A 22,172-nucleotide genomic window follows, 5' to 3' on the forward strand; every position below is an offset into this window, starting at 1 on the left:
TTAGGATTTAGAGTTTAGGGTTAGAATTTTGAAAAGCATATAAAAACAAAGATATAGGCTCCGATTGGTGACATGTTGAATTAGAGTTGAGTTACAATAAAAGTTACGATCTGATGTAACTCGCAGTAAAAATTATGTGGTATAAACTGTAGATTTATGTAGTGAGTTCGCAGTAAAAATATGAGTTACTATAATTTTAAAATTTTTGACTGGTAACATTTTTGATGTATAAATTGTAGTATGTATAATTTTAAAATAATGAATACAATAATAATAATGTTTATTATAAATTTGATAAAATAATTTACAAAATATATTATATTAAAAATGAAGGAAATATACTTTGTGTATATTCTAAAAGTACCTATATATTTATATATAATATTTTATGTTTGTAAATTTTTAGCCATTAAACAGAATTAGCAACTAAAATAATATGAACATTTTTGTTTTACTAATTCAAATAGAAATAATTGCTTATAAACATCTTTTGACTAGTGAGTAAATAGGAATTTAGGTTTTTTTGAAAACATTTTATTAATTCCAACATCTTAACATGAGATAGTGGGTGCATTTAAGAAAATTTAAATTGTTAAAAACTAAAATAAACGTAGGATAACTAACTTAACACAAAAAAATTATTAACTAAACTTCTAATACATTGAATTTTGTTTGATGTTGAATTAAGAGTTGAGTTATCATTTTTTTCAAAGGGGTAAGTCAAAATTGTAACTCAATAATAACACATTCTAACTCAAGCATTAAGTCAGAAAATTAAAACTAACTCATGATTGGTAACATTTTTGAGTTATACTCCTAAATCAAACTTAATCAACTCTAACTCATGTCACCAATCAAAGCCATAAGAGTCTTTAACCTTGTAATAAATAAGATATTTTTGAAAATGTGTTTTTAGTGGTGGTAAAGATGAATAATGGTACATTCAAAGTGGTATTTTGAAAATTCCCAAAAAAACAAATATTTCAAAATAAAAAGGCAATCAATATTAAATTTAGAAAAAAAGAAAAATCAGTAAAGGAATCAGTTTGATATATAAACTAAAATCTTTGGAAGATCAACATAAAATAAACTATAAAAAATCTTAAAGAATACATGAATTTTAAATAACTAAAACAATATGAATCTAAAGCACTTTTGTAAAAAACATATGATTTCAAAGCTGAAGCTATTTCTTTCAAAAAAAAAAAAAAGATATCAGTATTACATTTAGGAAACAAAAATGAAAAATCATTAAAGGAATCAGTTTAATATATGATTTAATTGGAAGATCAACATAAAATTAAACAACAAAAATAATCTTAAAATGTAAGGATATCAAATAATAAAGACAATATGAATTTAAAGCAGTTTTTATTCACATATGAATCTAAAGAACATTATGGTTTCAAATTGATTATATAATTTATTTAAGGTGTTCACATAGAATTTAAAATATCACTATAATAATAAACCAAACCAGTATTTTAGTTATATATATATGAATAAATACAAAATTTCAGAAAATTATATCTCTCAAAATATAAAAAAAAAATCAAATAAGATATCAAATAAACAAATTTTATTATAAAAAATTAACTTGATCTATAAACTCAATTTTAAGATGACAAAATACTAAATATTTGAAACTAAACAAAAAAAATTAAATAACAAATGAACATTTAAAAAAAAAGAACTTTTAAAAACCATGTATGTAAATGTTAAAAAAAATATCAACAGAAAATTACAGAAAATAAATTAACAATTTTAAAAAGTTATATTAAGAGTTAAATTAATATTTATAATTAATTATTGGAAACTTAAAATAATAAAGATTACAAAATATAATTATTTACATAACCTTTTTTACAATAAGCTAAGGACTATATGCTATTAAAAATCACATATAATTGAAAATACCAAAAATATTTAGAATCAGCATCGCAGTTTAATATTTTTTTATAAATCTTAATATTTCTAAAAAATATCTATCAAATAAACTTAAAAATATAAACAAAAAAGTGAAAGTAAAAATAATCTAACTTGATATATATGCTAATTCCTTAAAAAAGCATATAAATAAAAATAAAATAAATAATTAAAAGGTTGAATGAAATTTAGTAGTTAAGAATTTTTATTTGTATTGATATCGACTAAAATTTTAATATTAGTTTTTTTAAGTAATGGTTGATTGTGATTATTTTTTACCGAGCCCATTCATTCTGTAGCTTACCATAACTTACAAACCTTTATAAAACATAAGTAATGGTAAGAATAATTCACTTATGCATGACATATATTGTTAACAAGTTGTTTTTCTATGTGTTTTCAAACAAATGAATTAACAAGGTAATTTACTCATCAAGAAACTAATCAAATATGTTTTTATGAAAAAATTCTAAATAGTTTATAATATACAATTTTTTTTTTAAAAATATGGTCATTTAGAATTAGGCAAAGTACATGGTGACTTTCATAAATCCTTAGCGTAATTCACCGATAAAATTTATATGATCTATGCTTTTCAAACTTTATTAAATCAATTGACATAACATATAAAATTAAAAAATGATCTCACATGAGTTCCATCACAGAAATATAAAAGAAAATGTTATTGAAATATACGAAAACATAAAATTTAAAGTTGCTACCAAAATAAATTAATTGAAAGTTTTAGTAATATTTACAAGTAATATTGACATTTTCTGAAACATTAAACATTTGTTAATTTGGAACTATATTATCTAAGTTTATGAAATATGATGTGAACTAATAAAACGTCATAATACCACCCTTAATTATTATTGCAACAGATCAAGTAGAAGTTATATCTAATACTTTAATAAATATTACAAATAAAATATTGATTAACAATATGTTTATTTTAATAAATAAAATATTGATTAACAATATTTTAAAGTTGTATATCTTTATTTCCCTTTTACTTATATCTAAAATTAATATTCACTATTATTTTAATTTCATCAAATCATTTATTATGATAAAAACCTAAATCTTAATACTATCAGATATGCATATAAAAGAATTAAATATGAAAATTTCAAATACATATATGCACAAAATAAATATATAATAATTGTACTTCCATTGTCAAAATTTGTAAATACAAAGCAAAGCTAAATGTTGTGCGTATGCATTAATATTTTATGTCATTAAAATATAGAAAGATATACAAAATTTGTAATAAAAATATTTTTGATGTACTAATAGTTAATATGCATAGAACAATGTATTTAATTTTAAAAATAAGTTTAGTAAACAATATAAACATTTTTATAAATACAATTACACATTTACATACAAAAACAAAGGATATCTCAATGATAGTTATTTAAATGGTATAATTGTATAAATTTTTAAATAGGAAAATAATAAAGTAGAATCTGAATAAAATTTCATATAAAATGCTTATAAACTAATTATAATTTTTATCTTAAAATTAGCATAAAATGAAACTAATTATTAATATAAATTCGCGCTACGCGCGAATTGAATATATATATATAGATGTATGTTAAAAATATAAACAAGGAATAATGATGAGTAAGAAGCCTAATTATGAGGCAGCGCATGAGAACAGAAGTGAGATATATTATGGGTTGGTTATAAAATCAAATCAAGTTCAAGTGCAAAAATGATTTATACGCATATGCACATTCACACTTACACATGATAATTATTTTAATACGTAGAAGGATCAGGTATTTCACAATACAACTTATAAAAGAATCTCTAGGTTCATAGTTTTCTTGATCTGTTTGAGTTGCATTTTTTTTTGATCGAACTAGCATTCATTGATTAAAAGAGAAATTGTTACTCTGCAAAAGGTGCAGATACAGGGAAATAAAGCAAGGCTGATTTCGCAAGAGTATCAGCATCAACATTAGCTAAGCGAGGAATGAACTGAAAAGTGATAGAGTCTAAAGAGAAAGCCAACAATCTGATGTCAAAGAGCACGCCTTGTAGAGTTACATCTTTGCCATGATTCTTCAGGAGAGAAACGAGGTTCTTCGAGTCGGAGTACATGGTGAGGCTTCGAACTTGAGAGGAGACTGCAGCAAGGAGTGCAGCTTTAACCGCCAGAGCTTCGGTTACTAGGGCCGAAAGGTACAGAGCGCCGGTGTGATGAAGAGTTTTTTGCAATGGAGTTGGAGGAGTCGCGGAGTTGCCATCCGATACCGCAGTTTCCGGTCGATGGATCCCAAGCTGCAGCTGAAAATGAGGTCCATGTATAAGAGTTAGGAGCTTGAAAAACAACAACAGTACCATTTGTAACCACATTCTGTGGTAGGGAAGGCATTTTAACATGTGTTTGAGCTGCTTTCCAGGCTCGAGCGTCTTGAATTGCTTTCAATATTGAGGCCTCCTCTGTGATTTTTTTATCTTCATATAAGAGCTTGTTCCTGTTTGTCCAGAGAACCCATAAGATCCAGGGATAGAGTGGTGTTGATCCCAGACCTATAGGAGGAAGGTTTAGTAGTCTGCGACAATGGTGTAGGAGGTCTGAGACAGAGGTGATGTCCTCCGCGGGTTTGAAGAGAGAGGGAGCCAGTTCCCAAACTTTTGCAGAAAAAGGACAATGCAGTAGAACATGGAGCTCTATTTCTCTAGCTCCGCATCGCTTGCAGTTGGAAGCTCCTGTTATGCCTTGAGTTTCTAAAATGTAGCCGACAGGGAGAGCTCTGTTATTTGCCTTCTAAAGAAAATGTTTGAGCTTTAGGGACGTATCCAGTTGCCAAATACATTTTTTTTCAGTTGAAAGGCAGAGGCGTTTGAGTTGCATATACTTTATATTTGCATGAAAAGTCATGTATTTTGTGTACTGTATGATCCTGGTTATATAAATGGTCTTGTGTTTATAAATTTTTTTATCTATTCATAAAATTTAGAATTGTATATTTTGGGTATATATATATATATATATATATATATATATATATATAATATATATATTGTTTTTAATTTAAAAAAAAAATTTCTAAACACAAACGGGTGATGATCCTAATTGACTTCTTATATTTAATGTACTACTCCAATTTTTACTCTAAAAATAGAGAAACAACAAAATAGAATTAGATTTTACTACAATGTATTATTCTATTTTTACCCCCCAAAATAAGTATTCTAAAATAATTATATTTGATTTAATTAATAATTATTATTAATACCTTCTACTTATAAAAACTTAAAATTAAATTAAGTATCTTATGTTTGTAAAATATCCATAAAATATAATTTTTAAAATTAAATATTTATTATAAATATATATAAGATAGTATATTTTGGTTCGTAACGAGTATTATAATATATTTCTCGCACAAATGCTCAACTAATGGATTTCATAATGTATAATGAGCTTCTTTATCCATGATTTTCTTAAATTAAGCAAGAAAATTTCAAACTTAGATATTTTGCTCGTTTGGACAATATTTTATCAATCATGGTGATTTCAGAAATGATTTATCTTATTATTAAATCACTTATTTATATTATATCTGTTTATATTTTTTTTTAGTTTGGTTTTTATTAGTTTATGCATTTTTATGTAATTTTTTTAAAGAGTCTCTTATGGAATATCATATTTATTTTCAGGTTATCGTATTAAATATTATTTAGTATGAAATAAAAACATTCAAAATTTATAGGACAGTTCTATAAATAAAATTAAGTTAAACTTAAAAATAGAATAACGGGTAAGGTTACTCCATAAATGAAGTAACTCTAACTATTGTTTCATTTTAAAGTTGAAAAGTGTATTAGAACATATTTTATACAAAATGATGTTTAGAGTAGAAAATTAAATAGAGTTAGAAATGCCCTCCCAAATAATATATTATTTTTGGCCCTAACCTTTTATAATATCTCCATCACTTGTTTTGTTTTGTTTTGTTTTCTCCCCTTTTTTACATCTTCCATGTCACTTGTTTAGTATTTTGTTAAAAATGTAAACTATAACATTTTCGTTATTAAAAAGGTAAAATGTTCCTGCTGCGAAAACTGTTCTAAAAGATGTAACAAATTTGAAATAATTAGACTGCCTCCCCGTGAATGCGAAACTATTAGCTCCTCATGTGATTAGGTGGTGTGGATCTCTAATTCACACGTAGAACAACCAAACTTGCCTGTTACCGGTGGATAGCTTTCAGGAGGTTAGTCGACTGGATCTCCACCTGCAAGACACCCTTGGTTAATAAAAAAAAAGAGGGAAAACAATTAATGCTAACTGAAAAATGATTAGCAAATTTAGACATGCAACCACCCAAATTAATGTTTCCAGTTCAAAGACTTGTTAATCTTGTGATATAAAACACACAAGATTTACTATCTAACCTAAGTTACAGTCTCCTTAGCTGCTTTTGTCTAATCATATTCATAATTAATTATGATTAGCTGTTATAAATTCGACTTTCACGTGCTGTTATAACAAATATCCTCACGTGACAAAGAGCTTGTTGTGAACAGCCGTCGTTTAGGTTTTAGAAAAAGAATAGAGAAGAAAACGTATTGAGGCAAATACCCGTTTTAGGGTTTCTTATTAATGATGTGATAATAATTTACAAACTCTTAGATCCATATTTATACAGTCTCAAAAAAACTCGATTTTCTTTTCCCAATAGAAATAGTAATTTTCCTAAACCGAAAAGGCATACCGTACCCACGAGTGCTGGGCATTTTACTGGTACATCAGAGATTTAAGACACACAGATGCAACAGAGCTAAACAAGTTAGCTGGAAACTTTCTGTTTCATAGAGAGTCGTCCACATAAGAACAATTCATCGAACTTGTCGCACTTATAAAATTTGTTGCCATGTGCGTTCATTTGGTTGAGCTTCGTGATACTTACATTGACAATTTGCAGAGCAAAACAAAAAAACGTTACGATATATTTCAATATATACCTCTTTAATTGGTTGCCACATGCAGTTTTCTAACGTTAATTCTCGCCACGTTAATAGTTTAGTACTATTTTGTTTAAATGTTACTTAATACTTACTTCTCACAAATCGAATAAAAGTTTTGTCACCTTTCGTAAGCAATTTACGCGGTAACAGCTCTACAAATACAATGAATGACATAAAGTCAAAAAATATGAACGATATGTATCCCCCATGCATATAAATATCGACGAAACAATTACAAAACTTTGCAACTTCATTAAAAAAATGAGACGTGGAGTACGAGAGATTATATCGAATTATTTATTTACTCCAAAAATGATCACTACTGCAACATTTTTAGTTTTGTTTATTGCTAATGGCCAGTTAAGTCTTTCAAAGGCGCAACTTCATGTTGGGTTCTACTCAAAAACATGTCCATCAGCAGAATCAATCGTCCGTAAAGTAGTCCAACAAGCAGTGACCCGTGACCCGGGAAGTGCTGCTGTCTTACTCCGTCTCCACTTCCATGACTGCTTTGTTGAGGTGCGTTTTCTAAGAAAACCCAATGCGAAAAAACCGTATTTTACTATTTGATTAATTACCGACATATATAAACTGGTTTGGTTGTATCATTTGGAGGGTTGTGATGGGTCTATCCTAATCAAACACGTCGTAAATAATGATGAGAGGTTTGCCGCGGGTAACGCCGGTGTAGGCGGTTTCGATGTTATAGACGGTGCTAAATCAGAGCTTGAACGTTTGTGTCCCGGAGTTGTGTCTTGTGCTGACATCGTTGCTCTTGCTGCTAGAGATGCTGTTGTTGCGGTAACACTTAATACTTTCGAATAATAGTGATTGTGTTCGTGTCTCTTTCTTGGGTTATACTTGTAAAACTGAATATTACGTTAACAGGCAAAAGGACCTTTTTACGATGTTCCAACCGGTCGACGAGATGGCCAGACTGCAGAAAAGAGTAACGCTGCAAATTTGCCAGATGTTGAAGATTCCATAAACACTTTGAAATCAAAATTCAGAGAAAAAGGGCTTTCAGATTTAGATCTTGTACTTCTTAGTGCTGGTAATTTAATTATCCTAAATTAATCTCGACAATTTTAATTAAATATAGACATCCCTTGTTAATCAAAACTTTATTTCTTTTTACAGGTGCACATACTATTGGTACAACGGCGTGTTTCTTTGTCGTACCACGTTTAGATGCTAAAGATCCGACTATAAATCCAGAGTTCTTCCAAGTGCTGAGGTCAAAGTGTCCTCAAGGCGGCGATGTTAATGTAAGGATTCCTTTGGATTGGGAAAGCCAGTTTGTGTTCGACGACCAAATATTTAGGAACATCAGAAATGGTAAAGGAGTCATTCTATCGGACTCTGTTTTGTACCAAGACAATAACATGAAACAGATGATTGATTCGTATGTGGTGACTAATGGGAGTTCGAAGGCTAGTTTTGCTACGGATTTCGCTAAAGCCATGGTTAAGATGGGTTCCATTGGGGTGAAGATTGGTATTAAGGGAGAGATCAGACGCATATGCAATGCTACAAATTAGTTTCGAGTAATAAGAGCTCATATTTGATTTATACTATTAAATATCCGAGTATGTTGGATCTAAATAAAATGATGTATAGGATTTTATGACAATGGTCAAAAACGTGTAACAAAAAGATGTTAGAGAATATGAAGGTAGCATTAGCATAACTATCTTGAGTTTGGTAGAATCCATTTCACTTTTGATGGACTTGAATGAAATGGTTTGGGGGTTGTATAACAAAGTAGAGTTCGATTAATTAAAAGGAAAAAAAATATGACATAACCAAGTAATGTAATTCAAGTACTGAGATGACACATTTGATTCAATTATTAGGTTATGTTAGAACTAAATGATGATATTCTGCTAGAGTTCAATGTGTACTAAGGGGGCTTGCAATGTTCACCACCAAAAATATATTTCTATGGGATGAATTAAAAACATGGTTATCCTTTTGTGTGTGTGTGCTTTAACCGCAGTGACACCTTTGAGGCTAGAAAAGAGAAATACTTGGGTTCACCCCTAAAGTGAACCTTTAGGTTCACCCAACCAATAGAATTTCGTTATTTCATATTTAATATCTTTTAAAAAAGGAAACAAAATATTGTCAAGTTTTATTATGTTTTTTAAATAAAAAATAAATATAAAATAATAGTAGTCGCAAAAAAAATTATATTTAAAATACCGTCAACAAAACACTAAACTCTAAACTCTAAACCCTAAATCATAAACTTTAAAACCATGGTAAATCCTTGAATAAATCCTAAATCTTTGGATTTTTTTTTAAATATTTTTAACACAATCAGCAAAACACTAAACCCTAAACCCTAAATACTAAACCCTAAACCCTTGGATAAATCATAAACCATTGGATAAATCTTAAACCGTATGATTTAAAATTTATCCAACCATTTTGGATTTACCAAGGGTTTAGGATTTACCTAAGGGTTTAGGATTTACCCAAGGTTTAGGGTTTAGGATTTAGGGTTTAGTGTTTGGCTGACAGTATTAAAAATATATTTTTCTAAAACGTATTTTTGTTTGCAATTAATATTTATTTTTATTTTTTAGTTTGAAAATATTAATATAATTTAAAATATTTTGTTTCTTTTTTAAAAGATACTGAATATGAAATAACGAAATTCTATTGGTTGGGTGAACCCAAGAATTTTTCGCTAGAAAACTATCTCGCTCTTTTTTTCTCTTTTTTTTTGTTGTGAAAACTGGTTTTCAAATTAAAAGGCAAAACTATTTCTAACTAAAATGTTCTTTCCCTCACCGACCCTTATCTACTGAAACTTTATTGCAACACTATTTCTTATTTTTGTTTTCGTATATTCTTGTGAGAGTATATGAAATTAATTTTTGAGTTATAAAAAGAGCATAAATTGACCCGAAAAGAAAAGAAAATACATTAGTTCTTCCTACAAATGGCGAGTCCATGCCAATTCGTGGTACATATGTTTGTCGGAAAAATAATAACACAATACATTGTGAGACATAAAGGTTCTATGGTGTAGTGGTTAGCACTCTGGACTTTGAATCCAGCGACCTGGGTTCGACTCCCGGTAGGACCTTATGGTTTTTTTTAATTCCCTTAATTATCTTTTCGTTGTGTCCCAACTGAGGATTCTATATTTCTAAGCTAAACCTAGCTGCTGATTCTATTTCGGAAAGGTGTAATGTTCCTTAAGCAAAAAAAAAAAGTTCGTTACGCCTCTATTTCTCCAAATATCCCCTATATATTATTTTGGAGTATTAGAAACAAGTAAGCTTTAATTCATGTGTGATTTACATTAGTGTCATTTCCTACGTGTCATCACCACATGCTCTCTCAAAATCTATATTCAAAACCCCTTAGTTAACTAGACTAATTACACTAATTGCCATTGGTCACTACATTATAATTTATTCCTTATTGACTAACCAAAAATACAATATTTACGATTAATGTTTTGTCTTTATTATTTTCCATGTACTATTACACGGATCATTAATCATGATGCATTTGATTTACTCATCGATAAATCACTGAGATTTGAGTAAGTTTATTATATGTTTTCATCCCTTTTATATTATTTAAGAAGTATTTTTTTTAATAATAACTTTATATTCATGTGTTATTAACAAGAATGTCATTTCATATGTGATAACACCATATTATTTCATGTTGTATATTTAATAACAGAATCAAATCAAACATGCGTCAATAAAATATTAAATTATGCTAAATTATGAATATGATTGCATATAAAACTTTAGTTGATAGTATACCACGTATAAATATGACCACACATTGAATTGTTTTTTACGTTAGACTAATTTGTCACCAATACTATTTTGAGTCTACACTATTAGTTTTTTACCAATCAAATTCGGAAACATGATCAATTAGGAATTCTAGAAATAAATATAACCAGTGGATTAGAATTAATGCAAATTAAATTATCAATTTGAGATTTTTTGAGATTATATACATAAGTAATTCCTCAAAGAAGTTACCCCGCCTATAATTAATTTCAGAAACATGACCAATGAGTGATTAAAATCTTAATTACATAGAGAAATCAACTTGTCTACAATTTAAATTCGCAAACATGATCATTAGGGATTCTAGACATAAATATAAGCGATCAGTAGATTAGAACTTAATGCAAATTAAACTATCAGTTTGAGATTGTAGACATAAATATTTTTCTATAAAATTTACCTCGCCTACAAATAGTTTTGGAAAATGATCAATCAGTGATTAAAATATTAATTACATAGAGAAATTCACTCGCCTACAATCTATATTCGGAAACATGATCAATTGCAAAGTCCTAGACATAAATATTATCAATCAGGAGATTAGAACTTAATGCAAATTAGACAATTAATTTGGGATTATAGACAAATAATTCATATATAAGTTACGTTGCCTACAATTAGAAGCCAAAACATGATCAATCAACTATTAAAATCTTGATACATAGAGATTCTTTCTCGCCTACAATTTATATTCGGAATACTATATATATCTTGCCTATCTTATGCCCACACCTCCATCACAACCCAAACAATTTAAAAGCATCATTCAAAAATGCATAATAATAAAAATTTTGCTTATTTTCATTTCTTATTCATAATAAATTTATATATTTCTTTGCTTATTCTTAAAGTTTTTTTTCGTACAATATAATTCAATGCATCTCTCTAATTACACAAACTTTTATATAAAACTATAAATAAGCTTACATTATATTAATATGTACATTATAGTTAAATATTTTATTATATCTAATATTTGTGACTACTTTTAGCTTTCTATTATCTATAAATTAAAAGTAATAATCTCTTTAATATATTTATCCTGCGTAGGACGCAGGTTATCACCTAGTTTAAATATTATTATACATCCTACTAGAGTAAAAATAACTATAACCATATGTCAAAAATAACTATAACAACATGTTTGCTCAAAAAAAAAAAACAATATGTCAAAAATAATTCGAAATAATGTATATGATAACATTGCAGCCGGATCTGACTGAGGAAAATATACTAAGTTTGCTATATACATGACAATAAGCTTGACGTGGTGATCAATACCCACGATACTACAATGCATACAATGAACTCAGGGTTTGTTAACTTGAAAGATAATGGGTCGCTCTGAGTCTTTTTTTTTTCTCAGTGGCAGATGATATCAAAGTTTGCCTCGTTGTCAAATACATTTTGTGTTAAAGTCATTCACGTTCAAGACATTTTCACTATGCAACAAAACAAAAGAAAGAACTAATAATATTAGGATGAAGATATTGAACAACTCAATCGTTTGTTTTGTAAATAATATAGAATCAGCATCATTTCCTTCTTTATAGAAATTGATTTTTCATGTATCGTAGGAACCACTGATTCCAGTTTCCAGTTTCTTTCTAAAGAACATAAAACAAAACCAAGAAAACAGATGATTCCTACATATTCAATAAATTCATCTTGTGTTTTAATTGTAAAGTTGACCAGCTACTATAATGACGATCATTCCATTGGTTCCCATTGCCTTCATCATTCATTCTCTTGTCATCATTTTAAGCTCTGATTAAAATCGTTGAAGCAAGGGTGGGGAAACTCCAAACCAATGCCGAGACGTGTCTCCGAGTTGATTATTCCAACCTTTAAACTCGCAACCATGGGAGAAAAACTACTGTTTTTTTTTTTTTTTTTTTTAGAAAAACTACTGTTGTAATAGGGTGTTTAGCCACGACTGTTTTCAACCGACTGTTTTCTACGTCATCTGTTTCTATGGAACAAAAATCTTAACATAATCCCAACGGTATATCTGGGTATTTAATTTTGGGATATCTAATTTCCCAATTTTTTTTGGTTATTGGGCAAATAAGCCCTTTAATTTTTTCTAGGAATAAAAAATAAAAATAAGAAAAAGGTGGAGAGAGGAGAACAAAAAATTTGGTGCAGACAACCCCAAGACAAAATATAGATATCCTCTGGACAGATGTTACTCGAAGAGTGGCTTAGATTTTCTTTTTTAATTTAAAATTTTAATTATTAATTAAATTATATTAAAATTAAGTATACTTTTTTAAATACTAGCGGTAATATACTCACCGATGGGAATGCTTATATATCCATTGAAGTTGTAAATGTGAATGTAGTCGTAATCTTTTCATTTTTTTCGTGCGTCAATCAATCAGATGTTCTTCTAAAGTTTGGAGATAGTCAGACAGAGAAAACGTTCTTGATACACCTTTCGATTTGGTTCAGACTGAGAAGACCTTAAGGCAGCCCTTAGAAAAAAAGGGAGAGAACCGAAAAAGAAAATGAAAAAAAATTCCTATATAAAAACTACCCTTATGCTTTTCATGACAAAAAAAAAAAAAAAAGCTAATTAAGGGATTTTGTTTACTGCCCACCAATAATGATGCCCTAACGCCTTTTTTTGTCATCTTCATGCAAGATCGTTTCTAGGAAAAATCAAACCAGATTTGGCCATAAAAGTGGTACGAGGCTTCCTTTTTAATCTGCATTGTGATTTCTTCGTGTTGCTCATTCTTTTTTACTTTTGATCACACGTCTAGCTAGAAAATATAGATGAACAATGAAGAGAAGTAGTTTGAAGCTAACGATGAAGAGATCAAAGTAAAACTGCCAAACCAAGACGGTTTGTCTTGCCTTTAAAAAAATAAAGTGACAATCTTTTAGAAAAATGATTTGCTTGGCTCTTAATCTAGATAAGGATAACATAAAGTGCTCATAATTGTTATGTAGGTTTTGGCAAAAAGTAAATGTTATATAACCCCCAAAGAACCTGAGTTTACTCAACGTGACAAAGCTTGCGTATTTGCATGAACCAAGGGTTCTTCTCAATCAATATATAGTCCCGGTACAATGCAAACGAAATATATAAGTAAGCATATAGCAATATTTTTTCTTTCATTTGTCACGCTTTCTTACTATCATTCATTTGATGTTTACTGAAATGGTTTCATGCATATACAAGGAATATCAAGACCTCGGGGGACCCTGCAGCCTGAACCTGCCTAGAATTGTATTCCAGCAATACCAACAGTAAGAGCAGTAAAAAAATAGGTGAGACCTAGCTTCATCATGTGAACCACACAGCAGACAAGTAATGTCAATGTCCTGGTTCCACGCGTTCACACTAGAAAGGGTGGGGTTTCTGTCTACCAAGAATAGTCAAGCAGTAACAAAATGCTTAGAAACAATTACAGAGTTCCAAAGAAAATGTGCCCAAGGAACCGATGACCTCCCATGTGCGCTCTGAGCTAAAGCGGTTGCAGATTGTAGAACCAACCCACCACAAACTATTATCTGGAGATTGAGAAGGGATGATTGAAGAGATAGCCGACATAGCTGAAACTTGGCGGCAGAGCCGGTCCTAGAGTTAAGGAGACTAGAAGCAAAAACAAAAAAAGTGGCCACTTGGGGAGAATTGAACCCGGGTTTATCCACTATGTACACCTTGCACTTGATGATATACCACTAGAATAAAGCAATTTTTTTTGAAAAAAATGTGGCCTGAATTTTGTTGATAAAAATGTCTGCTGGAAGCCATTGCTTTTTTTGCTTGGCCCACGAGCCGGCTCTGCTTGGCGATCAGAGCGAGCATGAGCTAGTGACAGTGACCAGGACCCGTTAGTTATGTAGTCAGAAACTAAAGATCCCGAAGGAATGCCAATTTGAGATGGGAGCATTTGGACCCAAATAATGAATCAGAGGACCTATGCTGGTCCAAGGATCCCACCAGAAAAAAAGTCTCATTACCTCTTCCAACAACAACCTGAAGGAAAGTAATGGCCAGTGATCTCTGCTTAAGCAAGCGGCAGAAAATCAATATACTGAGTAGTTTTGATCATCGAGAAACGCAAGATACTTGTTAGTTTTACAGATTCGATATGCAAACTTTATAATAAAAACTTTAGTATTTGCTCTAGATATATTTTACACATGGAATGTTATCCAAATTCATTTAAACTCTTTCTAAATGTTTAGCACATGGATTGTGAAAATCTACCAAACATGAATCGCACTACATTCTAAATGTTGTATTCAGATATTCATGAATTAAATAACAATCAATTTCTAATTCCCTTAATGCAGAAGTTGTAAATACAATAACCAATACCCCTAGACTTCAAAATCTTTTACTAAGAATATTTAAATAGAATAACCAGTAACACTAGATTTAATAAATAATTTTAAATAATTTTAAATAACTCTAAATTATAAAATCTAAATAGATAACTTTAAATTCACTATCCAATAGCATCTCCTATAAGAATAGAATGGAGATATTGAACAAGTCAAGATTTTTTTTTTAAAGACCATAATTAGCATCCTTCCCTTCTTTGTATGAAGCGATTTCCACTTTTCAATTTTTCATGTATTTTAAGAGCACTAATTATAGTTTTTTTTGTGTAAATGTTAAAAAGCACTACTTATAGTTTCCAATTTCTTACATAAAGGACATAAAACAAAACGAAGAAAACATATGTTATTTTTTTTTTTTTTTTTTTTTTTAAAACATATGTTATTTCCGCACATGCATACATTTTTGTTGGAAATTTGACAAGCTACTATAATGAAGATCACTCCACTGATTCCCACTGCCCTCATCATTCTCTTGTCATCCTTTCCAGCTCTGATTAAAATCGTTGAAGCGAGGGTGGAAATTCCAAACCAATGCGGAGCCGTGATGCCAAGTTGCATATTTAATCCTTTAAACAAACAACCATGGGGTGCAAAACCATGGGACGGAGAAGCCTGTTGTAAGAGGGTGTTTGGCGACAATAATGCGGCTGTTTGCTTACAACATCTTTTTATATCGAACAATGATCCTAACCTAATAGGAGCGGCTGAAAGAATTTTTAAACAGTGTATGAGTTTCTGGACTTGTGCCAAATAATAACAATGTATCAAACATATTTTGAAACATTGTATACCAACATAGCTGGTTTTGATATGGTTAAATAAATCAATAATATTGTTATTGATATTTCCATACGCATGTCAATATATGTGCCGTTTGTAGCAGTAGATTTGTCTTATCTTTCAGAATTAAATTTATTGGTTATCTTATACCAAAGAAAAATGATAACATTCAAACGAAAAATGAACAAAAATAGTATAAGATATGCACATTCAAACTTAAATATTTCCGTCTTTCTTAATGCCTACATAAAATAAACCAAACAGTTTTAACCCAAACCGCAACAGATTAAAGCTTTTTCAAAGTCAAAAATCTTTAAAAAGTATCTAAATACTACACTTTAAATTATAAATTAAACTAGAATTCTACAAAATTAATTCTTTACTTTGGTGATATAGTGAAATTTGAAGCTTTCCACTGCACCAATATATAACAAAAATGGGGATGTTACATAAACTATGCAACATTTTTTGTATATCATATTCTGAAAATACGTGCAATCTATAATGAGTATAGAGTAAAGCTTGAACGTTTCGGCAAGTAGATGGTTATCAACACTTGAGATCCAATTCAATGATGCTACATATTCCACAGGCTCAGGAACATGCTCACCCTTAACCAAAAAAGACAGATGGCTCACTAGTCACTCCCCCCACCCCTCCATTTTGAATAGAAATTTGACTCTGAATTTCACAAGATTGGCTTCTCTGTTTATTATGGAGATGCATGAAAACGATGAAACAAAGGCACAACTGAAACCATACAGAAACGTATTGTAGCATCCATCAGACCGGTTTATTTCAACGAAATGAAATAAAAACTAAACCAGCTTGAAATCGTGTCGTTACACCTACTTTTAGTTATTTACAAAACAAAAGTTTGACTTGTTCAATATCTTCATCCTACTTCCAGTTATTTCTTTGGATTTGTTGCATAATGCAAAATGTGTCTTCAACGTGATTGGGTTTAACACAAATGTATTTGACAACTAGGCAAAGATCAGTTTCAATGGAGGAGAAATTGCTTAATGACATCAATGACCTCCGTTTTTTCTTTTTGCTTAATGATGATCTTGATCCACAAAAAATTATAGAAAAGCTTGAAAGCTTCATTCAACGTAAAATATTTGATCCACAGCAAATATGAGAAAGCTTGACGCAACGTAACCTTCAAATCAGGACCAACAAATGAACATGATGATCGTTTGTATTGCTGCACACTTATAAGACAGTATGAAAGGGATATAATTCATGTAAGCACAGACTTGGATTCAAGAACAACACAAAGAAAAACACAATGACAAGAGATAAAACAGCTTAAGAAACACAAACAAATCATAAAACATAAACATCACAATATTTTTTTCTTCATTGCATCATCGTAAGCTTAGCTTCAAACACAAACCCACGACACAACCCATCTCCATAACCAGAAACACCATCAACCCATCTCCATCCTCCCCAAAGATCCCACATTGCAAGCTTCCCCATCCTTTTAGCAGAGAAGTAAACCCTATCACCACCTCCAAAAACCTTAAACTTACTCGATTCTTGAAACCCTCTGTACATATCAAGAGGCATCCTCCCCGCTTCTTCCCACTCCAAGCTCTCTAAATCAAGCCTAAGTATAAGGATCGTCGAACAGGCCGGGTTCAACGAGAACGTTGACTTTAACCCACCAATCATCAACAGCTTAGAATCACCTTCCCCTCTCAGTAAACGCGGTCGTTTTATGATATCGAAAATATCTCCCCACTCGTGTCTCTCCAAGCAAGTCCAGTTCGTGTGAGTTACTGTCAGGTTCGTTAGCTTACACGAGAAGAGCTTCCACTGGCTTCTCCATGGTGACCCCACGTCGCACAAGGCGAAAACAGAACATGACATTAACACAGGGCTTCTAGGTTTCGACGGTAAGTTCGATGAGAATTTGAGCCACTGGTTAGCTACCACCCGTCCTGGACATAACGAAATGAATCATTTAGATCAATATTTTAAGAAATTAATATGCTTAAATTTTAGAAAAAAATTCTAATCTCCAGCATTTTCAACCCCACTCTATTATCATAAAATGAATTTTGAAGTAAAAATGATTGATCAAAAATAATATTATAAAAAGCTTAATATTATATTTTCATTTTATATAAGTTTACTTCGTAAAAAGGAGTAATTCATTTGTATTCTTTTCATCATTCTCTTTTTAGAATCACTCTACTTTGGAAGGAATTTTAGAAAAAAATTATAGAATTCAGCATCTTCAAACGCACTCTATTTTTCATAAAAAAAAGTTTAACAAAAACAAAATGAAAAATCTTTAAATATTCTATTCTTCATTTTATTCAATAAATAGAGTAATTCATTTGTTTTTTTTTGTTCAAGAAAATGAAAAAAATTCTAAACTTCAGCATCTTCAAAGTAAAATTTTTTTGATAAAAATGTTTAAATATTCTATTTTTTCATTCTATAAATTAAAAAATAGATCTACTCAATAGATAGAATAGTTCACTTCTATTTTTTTTGTTCATCACTCTCTTTCAGAATTACTCTACTTGGAAAAAATAGAATGATCCATTGAAATGTGTCTTCTAACCATGAAGAAATACACAAAAAGTGACATATTTCTGAACCTAGACTCATTAAAGATTCATTTCAAAGTTGAACCATCATAATGGAATTCATATGAAGATTTTTAATCCAATTTTTTTTCTAAAGAGGCCCACTAAATCACTAATCAAACCACTAATAGAGTTCTTAATTTACCACCTAAGGGTTTCTCAAAACAAGGGCCTAACCTAACCTAACCTAACCACCGTACCTGAGAAATACAGAGCAGCTAGCTCCGTGAGGACCATGACTCTATTAGCCGAGTCGACAAGAACAGAGCCGTGACGTGACCAAGCCGAGCCGAGCTGAGGCAACACCTTGAACTGACGAGTCAACGGGTTACACGCGACGAGCGACTTGCTCGAGTCAGCCGAGCCAACCGAGTCACCCCACAGGTAGATCAACCCGCTCGAGGACGCCACAGGCTGCGGCGACCGGAAAGGGAGGAAATCGAGACTGAATCTGAACCACTGGTCCTCGTCCGGATCGTACACGTGGATGTAGGGATGAGCGTTCGCCACGTGGCGGTGGTGGTGAGGAGGGCGGAGAGCGAGGAGGTTCAGAGGAGGACGGGAGGAGATGATCTCGGTGAAGCACTGCGAGGTCAAGAGCTGGTTAAAGAACTTGCAGACGGATCTGCAGATCATGATCTGACGGAGAGGGAGAGATGAGAAGATCTGGTGGAGTGAGTCCGGTGAGAGACGGTTGATTGGGGACGACTCCATGGTGGTGACTCGGCGGCGGCGGCGGCGGCGGCGGAGGATGGACCGAGGTCGTTTGTTTTTTTTTTTGGGGAAAGAGGGTTAAAAGGGTAAAATGGGAACTTGGTTGAGAAGTCGAGTTCTCTGCGTTGTCATTGGTTGTGGTTTTTGAGTTTGAGTTACCCTTGTCTTAATGGGCTGACTCACCTACTTGTCTGGTTATCATCGAAAAGTATTCATAGACTATTATTTCTTTATTAATTTTTATTGAAAGTGTATAAAAGACTATAGAGAATTATTAGCAAGAAAGACTCGTTTTGTTCTTATTTTATCAATCAATAATTAACAGAATGGTATGGGCAAATACATTATTGAAACTCTTGTTTGATGCCTGTTTATTGGAAAAAATAATATATTAATTACTAAAACTATATACCGAATTTTTAGTTTAGTAAAATAAAAATTGTGTTTATAGATATTTAGAACATAAGAGATACTAAAATGTACTTCCTCCGTTCCTGAAAGTAAGATTTTCTAGAGTTTTCACGTTTATTAAGACTACAATAAATATTTGCCAACTTTAGTTTACTATTTATGTTTTATACAATTTCCAATAACTATCAACCAATAAAATTTAATCAACTCAAATATTCATAATTAATGATCCTCAAAAGTATACAAAAATACTTCAAAAGTAGACAAAAATACCTTAAAAATATAGAAAATATTTCTTTGTGGAATAAAAATAAAATCCAGAAAATTCTATTTTTAGGAACGGAGGGAGTATTTCATGAATAGTTCTATTACTATTTAATTGTGTATTTAATATTTTACAAGAAAAGAAATCTAGAAGCAACTAGAAAAGTAAATAAGTCTTTTCTTATTTTGAGATATTTTCAAATGAGAATAATCTCTCTCTCATGTTTCTTTCTTTTATATTTTCAAAATTTAATGTTGATATATCTTATGAGATAATTGTTGATTCTTATGTTCTTATATCATCATCATAGGCGTTTATCCAAGAGAGTCAAAATGTTTCATGCCCTAGGACTTACCTCAACAAGGTCATGTATGATTGTAATTAAAATGGAAGATATAGTTTGTAAGAAGAGGATATAAGAGCATCCCCATGAGTGAATCCCCTTCACAGTTTTTATTTTTTATTTTTTTTCATTTAAAAAAGAAAACCGACCATTAGAGAGCCGTCATGTGGCGAATTCGTGACGATCCAGGTTCACCCAGACGACCTCCAACGAACCGAATTCGTCACTGTTCATTATTATATTTTTGAAATGTGTGAACTCCCCCATGAACCTTCTGGTTGGCCAAATTCATCGGTATACAGTAACGTGTGCTTCCAAGTGGAGGCAATTTGGTGGTAATTTAGACATGTTTCGCTGGGTTAAGATTGGGCCTATACTGGGCTGTTTAATGATGGTTATGGTGGATCCAGATGTACCGAGTCTAAGCAACCTTCACCATTAACTCCATTGTTTGTTTGTTTTTTTGTCGCTGAGCACTTTTATCAAGTGTTCAAGTCAAACCGACTTGTAATGGAAAAACAATTGAGTTCAAAAACATAGTACCTAAGGAGGATAAAAACATTAGTAAATGCCTTATGTTAAAGAAGAATCATCCTAAAGAGGATAAAAAGAAGGGTCTGCCCCAACCTCCTTACACCATGAGCCTGCATGGGATAAAGATGTATATTAAGCCTGAGAATTTCTCATAGTTTGTGACCTGAGAGATGACAAAAAGCCACAGAGTAACACCACTTGATAACAGCAATCCCTGGTAACACTTGAAGCAATTTCAGTAGTGATCATATTGACCTCACCGGAAACCAAAAACATTTAGAAGAGATCAAAATTGTTCCTTGATCGCAAGATTCTTGATTATTCCATTAACTCCATTGTTTGTATCATCTCTCCAATCATTTTATCAAATTTACTTAAGAAATATATTTTGATATGATTTACACACTACTCATCTTTGGATATATAGTCAAATGGGCTGGCACGGTCAGGTTTAAAACCCTCAAAGTCTATTGATATTTATTTGAGTTGGTTCTTAATGTTTTCGGCTTATATTTCAAAATTTGGTTCGTCCTGAAAGAACTATAGATTTTGTTTACAAATTTTAAAATTTTCAGAATAATTAATTATAATAGTATATATATCTCATTTTCACCATTTTAAAAAATTGAAACTTTCAAATTGACTTTAACTTCTTATTTCTTAATATAAAATCAGTTTAAACTTTTCTTCTTTAACAGAAGTATTTATTATGCTTTAAATTACAATATAAATAAATAAAATTTAACTAGATAGAAATACGAATATAAATTAAAACTAACTATATAAGAAAACAAAATTTGTTTTATACACAATGAAACATGTTATACATGAAGAAGAAGAAGACATGGTTGTCAAATTATAATATGATTTTTGGAATAACCTAATAGTAAAATACATTGGCATCTTCGTATTTGATTTATTATAGTTGGGATTTGAAATATTAAAATATCTAGTATCAAAAATGATTTTAGTTACAAAAATGATTAGAATTTCAATACAAAATTTATTAACAAGATTTTCAATTCTATTTTTTATTGGTTGAAATGTGGTTAGATGTATAGATAATTGTGTTTTTATTTTGAAAATATACAAAATCATATGTTTTATTAATTTGTGTTTATAAACCTAGAACAAAAACTAAAAAGAAATGGATGGAATAAATAATAGTTTCGGGTTTTAGACCAGTTTAATCTCAAATAGATTTAAGTCCAAACCGTCGAAATAAAATTGATTTTTATAGGATTAGCTGGATTACTATAAAAGCCCAAACCACCTGTATAATCGTTTGATTTATTCCAGACTTCATCTTCAATTAACATGGATATTTAAAATCCACTATATTAAAGCCTCTATAAATTGATATTCGATAAATTAATAATATTTATAAATTAATAGATTTTACT

At 30.6% G+C, this 22,172-nt stretch overlaps 2 protein-coding genes and 1 non-coding gene across 3 annotated transcripts; 2 read left to right on the forward strand and 1 right to left on the reverse strand.

Annotated features, from left to right (window-relative positions):
• Positions 1–7,218: 7,218 nt before the first annotated feature.
• On the forward strand, positions 7,219–8,513 carry LOC108840934 (peroxidase 13-like). The gene is made up of 4 exons (XM_057000583.1): positions 7,219–7,440; positions 7,537–7,722; positions 7,810–7,975; positions 8,062–8,513. The coding sequence occupies exons 1-4, from the start codon at positions 7,234–7,236 to the stop codon at positions 8,460–8,462; spliced, it is 960 nt and encodes a 319-aa protein (XP_056856563.1). The 5' UTR covers positions 7,219–7,233; the 3' UTR covers positions 8,463–8,513.
• A 1,433-nt stretch (positions 8,514–9,946) lies between these two features.
• On the forward strand, positions 9,947–10,018 carry TRNAQ-UUG (transfer RNA glutamine (anticodon UUG)). The gene has a single exon. It is a non-coding gene; the product is annotated as a tRNA-Gln (tRNA).
• Positions 10,019–17,032: 7,014 nt separating this feature from the next.
• On the reverse strand, positions 17,033–19,391 carry LOC108818918 (SKP1-interacting partner 15). The gene is made up of 2 exons (XM_018591875.2): positions 18,703–19,391; positions 17,033–17,845 (listed from the first exon to the last, which is right to left on the reverse strand). Exons 1-2 carry the CDS (start codon positions 19,214–19,216, stop codon positions 17,259–17,261), a joined length of 1,101 nt encoding a protein of 366 aa, XP_018447377.2. The 5' UTR covers positions 19,217–19,391; the 3' UTR covers positions 17,033–17,258.
• Between the last annotated feature and the right edge of the window lie 2,781 nt (positions 19,392–22,172).

This window comes from Raphanus sativus, chromosome 2 (genome assembly GCF_000801105.2).
Source record: "Raphanus sativus cultivar WK10039 chromosome 2, ASM80110v3, whole genome shotgun sequence".
NCBI classification, from domain to species: Eukaryota; Viridiplantae; Streptophyta; class Magnoliopsida; order Brassicales; family Brassicaceae; genus Raphanus; species Raphanus sativus.